The sequence below is a fragment of the Tupaia chinensis genome, unplaced genomic scaffold (genome assembly GCF_000334495.1).
Source record: "Tupaia chinensis unplaced genomic scaffold, TupChi_1.0 Scaffold000290_1, whole genome shotgun sequence".
NCBI classification, from domain to species: Eukaryota; Metazoa; Chordata; class Mammalia; order Scandentia; family Tupaiidae; genus Tupaia; species Tupaia belangeri.
Window position 1 is genome coordinate 108,375 of NW_006159775.1, and position 13,028 is coordinate 121,402.

The 13,028-nt window shown below is 44.8% G+C and overlaps 1 protein-coding gene across 1 annotated transcript in view; it reads right to left on the reverse strand.

Moving 5' to 3' along the window:
* FHOD3 (formin homology 2 domain containing 3) overlaps positions 1-13,028 on the reverse strand; it is a 507,831-nt gene that overhangs the window by 74,063 nt on the left and 420,740 nt on the right. The window contains exons 18-19 of the mRNA XM_006150579.2: positions 9,560-9,868; positions 2-575 (exon numbers count right to left, since the gene is read on the reverse strand). Of these exons, the coding sequence (XP_006150641.1) occupies positions 2-575; positions 9,560-9,868 (883 nt within the window). The remainder of the gene's footprint in view (position 1; positions 576-9,559; positions 9,869-13,028) is intronic.

Here is a 13,028-nt window from a genome sequence, read left to right on the forward strand (position 1 = left end):
GGGTGGGGGCGGCAAACCGAGAAAGGTGGGCGGAGGCGGGGGAGGTGGTCCTGGGGCCTCTCTGTGACCCAGGTCCACATCCAGGACGTCGATGTCATCCTCCTCCCCCAGGTCGGTGAAATCCATGTCCTGGATTCTGAGCTCTCTTGGATTGGCCATGAGCTGGTCCCAGATGTAATCGGACTCGGTCTTGAGCTGCGCAGGTGCTGTCTCCGGGGCCTTGTCACCGGGCTCAGCATCATGGGAGACAGAATCTCTCCCCAGGTCCCCACTGTTAAATTTCTCAGCAAATGCTTTCACGCTGCCCCGATTGTCCAGACAGCCCACATCCACTCTCCTGATGCTCTCATCCTGGGCCTGGGAGTTGGCCTGCAGGGTGGATATCCTTGTGGCGAGGCTGGCTACCTCCTCTGCCTCCTGCTCGGTCCTGCCTGCCTCCCCCTCCCCCTTTTCCTCGCCGTCCGTGGGCTTTCTGTTATGGGCATACAGCATATCCAGCATGAACCGTTTGTTGGTGAGGATGTCGCTGCACCGTCCATTCACACCTCCATCCTGAACACTGGCAGACCACAAACCTGGAAGTACAGGAGGAAGAGATGAGAAAGTGGCAAGGAAGCCCTGGTCCAAGAGAAAACCAACCAGGCACCCAGTGGGCTTGCCACACCGGACGCCAAACTAATGCAACCAAAATAGGTGGTCACCGCTGACAAGATACTCCTGACCCAGAAGAGGAACTATATCCAGCACCAGTGACCTGCTCCAGGACCCAGGACCCAGGCATGTCACTGTTCCTGGCTCCCACGAGGCTCAAGAGTGATATTTCTCGGGACCAGCAGTTAGCATAATGGCTATGTTGCTGGACTTCCATGTAGTTGACTGCAGTTCAAGTCCCAGACCCGGTGGCTTAAATTCACGCCAGGTGCATGTGCGCGTGTGCCCAAGATCCCAAGAGGAGAATGGAGGAGAAGGGATTGCGGTGTGGCCATCCCCCTCGGGGGGTGATTTCTCGCTTTCTCTCTCTCTTTCTGGTGAGCACACACGTCCTGAAGTAAAAACCTCTCCATAAAAAGAAAAGAGTGACATTTTCTTCACCTTTCCTGCCCAACCCATCCAGCTATATAGGCAGCTAAGGGCCCTCTATCCTACCTAGACATGGGGAAACATGGAAGACCCCTTCAGCTGGCAGCAGATGTGGGAGTGGCTGCAAGGTTACCTCTGCTTATGCTCCTACTCCAAGTCTGCACCCGCGCAGCTCAAAATCCCTGGAGAAACACGCATGGGACCAGCCCCATAGTGTAGTGATTAAGCTATAAGCATTGTGAGCCGGGTCCCACACCACAGACAATAGTTCAAATTCCAGCCCTAGGAGCTTGAAAAAAAAAAAAAAAATGCTGGGCACACGTATCTAACAAAATGGAGAAAGGGAGAAAAAGGACTGTGGTATGGCTATGCTCCACTGGGGGGTACTTTCTCTATCTCTTACTTTCTCTCTCTCTTGAATGCATACACCCTCTGACAAAAAAATTAAAATAAAATAAATAAATAAATAAAACACAAACTATGCCTTTGGTTGCACTTTAACTTCATGGTTGCTAGTTCCGAAGAGGCTTGACCTGGCCATCTAATCCACTCCCTCTCTTAAATGACCTTTCATATTCCTCTCCTCTAACTTTCCTACCTCCCCCGCTTCAGGGATGGCTTTGCTTCTTAGTTACCAACTCAACAGGTAAAGTCAGAAAAGATCTGCCAGAGCCTCCATTCCCCACCTGCCCTCCTTCACCTGGACCGCAGCATGTGGTTTTCCTCCTGAGACAGTCCCTACACCGTCCCCCTTGGCAGGGGTTACCACCGTACTTGTGCATTAGGAAACCACTGTAGTGAGACTCTGTCCTGCACTGCCCATGTTCCTCCTACTAGATTCTTCTTTCCATCATAAGAACATACAGTGTCTCCTATCTTAAAGAACAAACCCTCTCTTGATCCCAATTACCCCTTCAGCTATCATCCAATTTTTCTCCTTTCCTTTAAACTAAAACTGCTCAGGAGGGTTGTTTTGCTCATTGCTTCCTTTTTTTTTTTTAATTCCTTTTTTTTTTTTTTTTTTTTGAGGTTTTCGCTATAGGGCACGTGCGCTCGCCAGACAGGCAGAGAGAGACATAGCGACAGAAAGCGAGAAATCACCCCCCGGGGGGCCGCAATCCCTTCTCCTCCATTCTCCTCTTGGGATCTTGGGCACGCACGCACATGCGCCTGGCATGAGTTTTAAGCCACCAGGTCCAGGATGCGAACTGCGGTCGACTACGTGGGAGTCCAGCAACATAGCCATTACACTAACTGCTGGTTCCCAATTCCTTCTTTAATATAGTGGATAGAGCTTTTATTCTTAGCCACCCTCAAAGCTGCTTCTTTCCAAGTAAATAGGGACTTTCACATCACGCTAGACTCCATTGATAGATCACCTTCTCTATATACATCGTCCGGGGGCGCCCAGGCCACATCACTCACTTGGTTACTTCCTTCTTTCTGGATACCCCTCTCAGTCTCTTTAACTTTTCAATATCCCTGACTCTTCTCTCCACCCACTCTCTCTTCTGTCACCTCATCTATTCTCAGGGCTTAAATCCTCTCTACCTGGACCTTCTGCCTCAACACCTCACCAAAGCTGCTTCTCTTGTGGTCGCTTCTGATCTCAGCTAGGGCAACTTCATTCATCTTGCTGCCTGTTCTGAAAACCCTGGCATCATCCTTGACTCCTCTTGTTCTTCTGTCTTCTACATGCAATGTATCAGGGTGTCCTGTTGGTTAAACCTTCATGTTATATCTAGAATCTAGTCACTCTTTTCATCACCTCCTCTACCACACCCATGGTCCAAGCTTGCCTGGGTTCTTGCCTATGGGATTAGAGGAGCATCCTGCCAGTCTGTCTGCTCCCACTCTCACACCTCTATAGTCAGTTCTTATCACACCAGTCATGTGCTGTTACCAAAATGTTTTACTTTCTTCTACTCGAAGTCTTTTAACGGCATTGCAGTTTACTGGTGGGGGGTGGGGGGAGTTAATAACACAATGTTCACTAGGCCTTGGAGAATTTCACTTGACTTTTCCTTCATCTCTTACTACCATCCCACCCCAAATACACATACATGAAGCTCTTCAACTACAGTAGCTTCTTGCTGTTTCTAGAATTCATCGGGCATGATCTGGCCTCAGAGACTTTGCCCCTCCTGGGACTAACTGCACCTTCTTAATCACGCAATTTGTCCTTGACCTCTTCTAGGTCTTTGCTCAAATGTCTTCTCAGTGAAGTCTTCCCTGACCACCTTACTTAAAATCATGCACTCTACCTCTCCCCAACACTACTGGTCACCCCTTCTGGCTTTTAGTTTTCCTCACGGCATTTATAACCATCCTCCACACACTCTACTTATCATCTACCTTTATCTCATCACTATGCTGATTATAATTTTAAATAATCTTTTTCACTGAAATATAAACTGTATGAGAGCAGGATTTGAGTATTTTGCTGGGTATGGCATCTCCAGTGATAGAACAGATGACTTGTCAGGCATGTTATTGCCCTGGGTTTGCCTCCTTGGGCTAGTAGGGCTGTACGGTGTAGGTGTCAGGCTGTGAGTACTGTCAAAAATCCAGGCTTCCACAGACACTTGTGTTGGAGTGTGGCAGGAGACTAGGAATGGGTGTCAGCCTTGAGGGTTTTATTTAGCCAAATATGCGAGGAGGGCACTGGCTCTAGCCACATGGCTCTGCCTTGATCTCAGAGAAGGCATTTAAGGGGAGAGCCCCCTCTAGGGCTCTGTTTTTGTTATTCCAGTTTCAGTGTTTTCTGTTAACAGTGGCCTAACCTGGCCAGGGGGTCTTAGGCCTCTTCCACAGCAGAACAAGGGGTATTTGACCTCTCTTTCAGGTTTTACAAACAAAATGCCCCTGGAGAATAAGCACAGTCAAAGAGAGATGAGGTGGCATTTGGGGATGCAATATAAATCTGGTAAACTGGCATATGCAACTAGTCAGGGAGTCCTGGAAACGAAGGTTGCTCTGATGCCAGCAGGCTGCCTCAGACAAAGAGGCTGGGTCTTTCTTGACAAACTGTCATGTTCTTTCCCCACTTATAGGGAAATGCTGGCATATTCTTATTCTGTCAATAGGGGAAAGAGCACCATCAGGCAGTACTTTTTACATGCTGGTTTTCTCACTTATTCTCTTCATACATTTGTATCTTCTTTTATCACTTTGTTATGTCCCTCTTTATCCCTAATAATTTCCTTTCCTCTGATGTCTACTTTATCTGATTGTTATCATCGCTCCTGCTATTCTTTAATTAATGCTTGTGTATGTCTTCTCCCAACTTTTAACTTTCAACCTACTTATGTCATACTTGAAAAAAGTTTTATATAGACAGTATATAATTGGATTTTGTACATTTTTATCTACTCTGCCAATATCTGTCTTTTAATTTAAAGTAATTACTGAGATGTTAGCACTTAAGTCTGCCATTTTGTTTTGCTTCCTTGAAGTTTCTATTTCCCCACTGATGACCTCTTCTGAGTTACTTGAACTTATTTTGTTTTTAGTTTGTATAGGGCACATGTACTCACCAGAAAGAGAGAGAGAGAGAGAAAGTGAGAAAATATTCCCTATAGGAGGCAGGAGGGTTGGTCATGCCACAGTCTCGTCTCCTCTTGGGATTTTGGGCATGCACATGCCTGGTGTGTTTTTTAAGCCACTGTGTCTGGGACTTGAACCATGCAATCAAGTCATGTGGGATCTAGTTGCCTTTACTGCCACTCACATGATTGGCCCAAGTTTGTTTATTTCTTCATGAGCAAGAGAGAGACAGAGAAAGAGAGAAGCCAGAGAGCATCCTTGACAGGATCTTGATGCCACAATCCATGTCTAGCCTTAGCCAGTCCCATATCATGGACCCATGAGTGCTTGGTATACTCAAGGCCTCTACACTTGAACCAGGAACCCATGTGGAATTGCCTCACAGAGTGTTGTGTTTTGCCACTGTTGGGCTTCCATTTTTACTTGTTTATAGTGTTGTTTTTAAGTGTATTGCTTCATATCATTTTTGTAGTGATTGCTCTATGTATTACAATATACACACAAATGATCAGTCTTCTACTACTGATGTTATACCACTTAAAATTGAATTATAGAGGTCCAGCAGGTGGTGTGGTGTAGAGGTTAAGGTGCTGGACTCTCAGATGGCCATCCATGGCTCGAGTCCCAGACCTGCCATCTTGCTTTCTCACAGTCTCTCCCCCCTCTCTCTGGTGAGTGCATGTGCCCTGCAGCACATTAAAATAATAATAATAGGGGCCAGCGGGTAGCATGGTGGTTAAGGCAATAACTCCCACATGATGGACTGTGGTCTGAGTCTCAGAACTGCTGGCTTGCTTCTCACTTTCCTTCTCTTTCTGTTTCTCTCTGGTGAGTGCATGTGTTCCATATGCCCTATAGTTAATAAAATAATAATAAATAATTCTTTTTAAAAAGATTAAATTATATAAGTCTTACTTCCATTTAGATGCCTTTACTCTCTCCCCTTTTATTTTTATAAAAATTAGTTAATTTTATTTGTCATTATTAATTTTTTTCATTTGATCAGAGAGAAAGAGAGAGAAAGGGAAAGTGAGAAAGTAAGCTGCTAGGTGCGGGACTCAAACCACAATTGGCCATGTGGAAGTCCAGCACCATAACCACCACACAACCTGCCACCTCCACCCACTCTCCCCTCTTTTAACATATAATTTTCTTCAGTATTTCTTCTATATACATAGAGCATTACACAAAATAACATTATAATTTTTGCTTCAATATGACTTAATAAACTCATGAGGAGAAATTCTATTTATTCACCCTTATCTTCAGCTGTTCAGTTATTCTTTCCTTCCTGAAGTTCTAAGCCTTCTGTCATCATCTTCTGTTAAAACTTCCTTTGCCTAATGATAGGTATGCTAGTAATAAACTCCTACTTTCTTTTCATCTGAGAATGTATTTTCTCTTTATTCTGTTTTCTTTTTTAAAATTTTGTACATTTAATCACTGTACATCAACACTACCCTTTATTCTGTTTTCAATAATAATAACTTAAATGAGAGACAGAGGGCAAGAGAGAGACAGAAAGAAGCACCTTTAATGAGGTCTCATGCTGCAGTCCTCTCTCAACCTTCCTAGCCAGTCAGAATCATGTGAGCACTTGGTGTTCACAGCATTATCAAAGACCCAAACCTCCATCTTCCATATGGATCAAGCATTGCAGAGCAACACACTATCACTGGGCCAGGTCTTCCCTTCATTCTTTTTTCTTTTCTTTTTTGGGAGGGGGGGCGGTACGGGGAGAGGTTTTTGCTATAGGGCGCTTGCACTCACCAGAAAGACAGAGACAGAGAGACAAAAAGCAAGAAATAACCCCCCATGGGAGATGGCCACACCTCAGTCCCTTCTCCTGCACTCTCCTCTCGGGACTTTGGGCACACACGAACATGCGCCCAGTGAATTTAAACCGCCAGGTCCAGGATTTGAGCCACGGTCAACTACATGGGAGTCCAACAACATAGCCATCATGCCAACTGCTGGTCCCAACTCCCTTCATTCTTAAATAATATTTTTGCTGCATATAGAATTCATGGTTGACAGTCTTTACTTTTAGCACTTGAAAAATGTTGTGCCTTTTCCTACTGGGCCTTCATAGTTTCAGATGAGAAATCTGTAGTCATCCATTCCCCTAAAGATAACATGTTGTTTCTTTCTAGCCTTTTTCAATATATATATTTTAAATTATTTTATTTGGGGCTGGCAGGTGGTGTGGTGGTTAAGGGTGCTGGACTCCCACATGGCCAACAACGGTTCAAATCCTAGACCTAGCAGCTTGCTTTCTCACTTTCCCTCTCTCTCTCTTACTCTGTCCCTCTCTAGAGGTGGGGAGGGGAGAGAGGGAGAGGGTGAGGGGGGGAGAGGGGAGGAGACGGGGGAAGAGGGGAGGAGATGGGGGAAGAGGGGGGGAGAGAGAGGAGGGGAGAAAAATTAAAGCACGTAATTGGAATAAGTTCAGTCACTTTCAAAGTTTACAAATTAATTTTTGGCACAATCATTAGAAATGAGATTGGGAATAATTTCAATGGCCTCTAACTTTCCTTTGTCATTCATTTGACAACAAAAGTGCAACAGCCATTACGACAGAGCTACTCTTACCCTACAGCTGCTGATGGTGCCTGTGAGCTGTGGGATTTTAAAGAACCAATACGCTATAGCAAATAAACATGACCAAATTTACTAGCAGACCAGAGTGAAGCAGAAAAATTACTTCGAAGACCTAACTCCTGTGTCTATATACTTGGATGTTCCTCATTTTTGGTAGGAAGTCAGTGGTTCTTCACTGGGAATGAGTCTTCATTTTTATAGAGTTGTCCTTATTTGGAAGAATATTGGTCAATCTGATTCAGGAAAGTTCTGTTCCCTGGCTTATTTTTACTAATCTGACTTTTTGACATTCTAGGTCTGCCAAATCCAGTTATGATGAATAATTCTTGAAGCTATTCACACTAAATCAAACATGATTCAAGGCCATACTATTCAGGAAGACTTACCCTACATGCTGTATGCTGATTATATTAATGTGAATACTATTAACAAGTAGCATTTGGACGATTGACTATAATCTAACTTTGGAAAAAATTAAGTAAATGTCAACTTATGTAACATCTATTATTAGTACGTACATCTTCAAAGAAAGACACAAGATTTTCAATGCAATAATTCCTAAAATGTAAACTAATAGTCTTCAATCCTCCTGTTTTACTACATCATAGTGAACATCAATATAGAAGATAAAATGTAGTATACTAGTATATTCTAACTAGCAAAAATTCAAAGAGTAGCTATTTTAGATTAAGCCACTGACTGACATGTCTATTAGGAGACATGATGGTTTCATTCATTTATCTAATTTTCATTTGCTTTTTCATGCTTTTGAGACAATGTATGTTTAACCTGGGAAGTAAAAATCCATTCACGAGTCATGGCATTGGCTGGGAAGGCAAGGCTTCATGCTGTTCTTTGGGCCCAAGACATAGACTTTTTGAGTGTGTGTCACCTGTATGCAGTTTAATGAAGGCTGGCCTATAAGACATAACTCCACTGGTGAGGAGTGTTAGTTGAAGAGGATGGCATCCTACCCCCCTGGCAACACACACACCAGGGATAAGAAAACCAACTCTGTGCTGTCACAGATCACGTGACTCATTTACAATTCCTGCAAGCCTCTGTGGCACCCTCCCAAGTCTTTGGTGAGGTTTTTCTTAGGCTAAACCTACAACCTAAAATTCCATTTACTCCCTAATTATGAAGTTACCACTCACAGGAGAACTGAATGAATATTAAGTATAATATGAAACTATAATTCTATCACAAAAGCATGTACTTTATACTAAAAAGAGAGTAGTCAAAATGATTTGTTATGTATATTCCAATATAGCACATCAAATTACCCTCAACACACTGAACTACAATTTTTAGAAGTAGTCCTTTGATTCATTTTAACAGAGCTGTTCCAGTCTGCAGTATCTAGTCATAATGTGTTAACATACTTTACTAAAAGAAAAAAAAATTGAGTGGCAGCCATAGCTAGAGGAGCCAGATTCCACATGGCCAACTGCTATTTAAATCCCAGCCCTAGAGTCTTGAAAAACACACCAGGTATGTGTGTACGTATTCCAAATCCCTACAGGATAAAGAAATGGAAAAGAAGAAACTGCAGACTGACCATGTCCCTCTAAATGGTGTTTGTTTCCTTTTTCCTCTCTTGTGTTTGCTCTCTCTCTCTCTCTCAGATGAAGTACACACATATCCTCTGGCAAAGAAAAATCTTTAAAAAATGTTTTTCCAGAGTATACGTGCACTTGCTGGAGAAAGACAGAAACAGAGAGGGAAAGTGAGAAAGCACCCTCTGGGAGGCATAGTCATGATGCAATCCCCTTTCCATTTTTTCTTCCCTTTGAGATCTTGGGCATGCGAACACACATGCTCAGCATGGCCCTCAATCCACTGGATCTGGGACTCCTAACTATGCAGTTGGCCATGTGAGATCTAACTGCCTTAACCACCACACCATGGGCTGGCCCTTTCCTCCAAAAAATCTTTTAAGGGACACGAAGAGTGCATGACATGCCTATGAACTTAAATTAGAAACTGAAAAAATATTTGTTTACTATAATAAAAAAATGGACGGTTAGAGGGAAATGAAGAGTTTCTCTCTCGGGGCTTAATCCTAAGGAAAAGTCCTGACTGTGTGGGCCATTTTGCCCATCCGTGGAAGGAATGAGTGCAATGACATGGCAGAAGGTTTGGGGGCCGATGATCTATGGGGTGGAAAACTGCTGGCTGGCTGGCAGTGTGGCCACATTCCTTGTCTCCAGACACTGGTGGCACAGCTGGGTGAGTGAGCTGGCCCAGTAGGTCAATGCAGACACCTCAGTGGACACCATGTCCTCCGCCCTGGGTTCTAGGATGTGCTAAGTAAAGAGGCTTTATTTACCAGCTTCCCTGTCCTTGGAGAGCTTGTCCTCCTTCTCCTCCCTCTCCAACGTGCTGCTGGAGGATGAGATGCTGGAGGCAGAGCAGTTGTCCCTCTCGTTCACCTCCTCGTTCTGCCTCTCTTTTTCACTGAGGGAGGCTCTTTCTTCTGACTCTTGCTCCAGGGCCTGCTCCACTCCGCTCTCTGCTGCCTCCTGGGCAGAGGCTAAGTCCTGGTCGGCTTCATTGGCAAATGGCGCCGTCTCTGCCTCTGGTTCTGGTTCTACCTCTGGTTCTCCCACTGGTTCAGGCTCAGGATCTCTGGCACTTGCTGGTGGAGACAATGGAGATTATATTGATGACAGAGAGTTTTTTTGGGGGAAATATCAGGTGAGACATGAGAATGGATGTCAGCTTGATGTCTCTGTGCCACTCTGCAGTGGGCAGAAGTCCAAAGACTGCCCCCAATATTTGTCCTCTAGTCACTTAATTCTGATGGAGGCACTGTGTGCAGTGACTTCGGAAAGTCCCAAATCAGTCGACCTTAAGATATAAACTAAGTGGCTCTAACCTGGTCAGGAGAGCCTTTTTAAAACAGAATTTTCCAATTAGCAGCAGAAAAACTCAGAAAAAATTAGAATCACAAGAAAAGTCTAACACCTCATTACTGGCTTTGAAGATGGAGGGGGACATGTGGCAAGGAATGCGGGTGGTTTCTAAAAGCCAAGAACCACCCCTGGCTGACAGCCAACAACAAATAGGGTCCTCAGTTCTGCACGTGCAAGGAGCTGGACCTGCCAACACCCTAAATGAGCCTAGAGATGGAGTCTTCCTGGAGCCTCTGTGTAAGAACCCTACCAGCCACAAGTTCTAGTCCTGGGAAAAATGGCAGCCAGGGATGAGATTCCACTGAGCTGTGCTGAAATTCTAACCTGTGGAAACTGTGAGATAATAAATAAATGGGTGCTGTTTTCGATCACTATATTGTGGAGATCAGTTATGCAACAACAGAAAACGAATACATTGGGCTAGGTGGTAGTACAGCAGTAACACAACTGAACCCACAGGAGAAAGAATTGGGGTTCATATTCCAGGACCTCCCTGAGCATGCTGGGTGCACACATGACCCAGGCTAGCTGAGAATGGGGATGGACTACAGACAGGAGAATGCTGTTGGGGGTGCCTGTTTCTCTGTTTTTGTCATGAAAGAAATAAATGTATAAACTTATAAAAAAAAAAAAAGTGAAGACATGATCTTTTTGGCCTTTTGTAAAGAGAAACAAAATCCATGGTGCATCAAGCTGGTGAGCAGGTAGTAGCCTGGTGTTTTCTGAAATCAGTGGCTGAACCAATGACGCCTAACACCCTTTGCTTGGATTATGTTTGCTCATAACATGAAGTTGATTCATAATTTTGAAAGCTACTTGGAAGAATCACGCGAGGACACCAGACTGTTGGCAGACCTGGTGAGATTGCAGATTTGGTGCTTATACCAAGGTAAAATGTTCATATTCTCATTTGTGCCATCCTCTAGGCACAGGGAAATGGCATGGGCTGGCTTATGCACGGTTTTGCACAACAAAACATTCGGCTGTGAGCTGTGGTTAGGCAGCAAAACGACCATGAATACAAACAAAGCTGAGCCAGCTGCCATGTGTGAGGTCCAGAGGAGGTCACTCCTGTGAATATTATCCCTGGGCTGGGCAGAGCCACAATGCTGGAACCCTGGAACCCCGGCAGTGCACCCTCAGAGAGAGTACTGGATCCCTAACACACATTACTTGAAGCGATATAGCAATTCAGGAGAGAGCTGCAGGTAGCAGGACCTGGAAGGGATACCCATAAGGACAAGCACATCAGGGTGCTTTCTCTCTGCGGAGACATCCTAGTGGCTCAGATAATGGGAAGGTTGGTGATGGGATATGCAGAGCTGGCTCCTCGGCAGGCCAGGCAGTGGCATCACTGTGTGACAGGAAAATTCTGGCCTCACTGGGCAATAGGCCCAGCTGCCTACATCTGACCAGTAAGAAGTCATTCCACCAGGACTCCCTACACAGGATGCAACACATGTGCACATGTGTGCACTCACACACAGCTCACTGCTCTCAGGCTGCCTTCCTTTAAGAATGAGTCAGGGAGTTGGAGAGGGAGGGAGGGAGGGATAAAGCACCAGCCTTTCCTTAGGTTCCTGGGTAACTTCCAAACACCACAGGGGGAAACACTCCTCCATGCGAATCCCCCAAGTGCCTTTCAGGCGGGAGCCAACAGAGGAGTGAGGGCCCCTCTTTCAGTGACATGTTGTGCATCTTCTGCTGAGGACACTAGCTTAGCACAGGAAGCTGTCCAAGGAAGCTGCAAAGGAGGAGGAGGGTGCAGTAAGGACTCTCACTGCCTAGTGGCTGCCCCTAGTGGCACCTGAAAAGGGAAGGTTGGACATGAAGGCAGTTTCCCAACAGAGGCACTGGCTGGCAGCACCAGGAGGAAGCCAAAGGGTGCAGGACAGCGAGGGCGGGCAGACATGCACTTTTCCTTAAAAGCAAAGACTGGGCTGGGTAATGGAAAAGAGTGAGCATGCCTTTAGAAAAATCCCCTTGGTGTTAGAGGAATTTTTATGGTAATCTCTTTTTCATCTGATAATAGAGTATTTAGCAAAGAGATACAAAACTCATTAGTTTTATAAGCATGGCAAAAGCACAGTTTTAGCAATGGCCATGTCATCATTTGGTTGACAAAAAGCACATGTTTTTGCACACATTTACTTCAGAATAGCCACATCAAAATGGAAATGTGTTTCCAGCAGCCTAGCATATGGTGCGCATTCAAGTTTTACTTGGTAAACATATGGCAAAAATTGGCCAAGGTGACTCCTGGTGGCTTCTTACTGACAGGGACAGGGACCAGTTGGTCACCACAAGTCTATGTCTACTCTCTATCGTCAGGGGACTGGCAGACAAAGTAGGAAGGATCCAACGAGGAAGGTTGTCTGACTTCAGCCTACATATATACACTGTCATGTGTCCTTACACTTTACATGTAAGACTCTGCTCAAGCAGTTTCACCAGCTTCCTGATAAGCCAGTGGCTGCCTGGACAAGCGTGGTAATGGACAGGCAAACCCTGGAAAGCTACACACTCTTGGGAAGGGACAGTGCAATTTCATCCTAACATGATAGGACCCAGCTTCATGGCATCAGACATTTAAATTTATGATTCCAATCACTAGGATGCATGCTTTCTTCTTTAAATTTTCTAGAGTATTATGTGCACTTGCTGGACAGACAGAGTCAAAGGAAAAGTGAGAAAATACTCCCAATGGGGGGCATGATCACACTGCAATCCCTTCTCCTCCATTTACCCCTCCTTTTGAGATTTTGGGCATACATGCACACACATGCCTAGTGGGTTTTTTTGTTTGTTTTTTTTGTTTGTTTGTTTTTTCTTTTTTTTGAGTGTTTTTTGCTATAGGGCGCGTGTGCTCGCCAGAAAGACAGA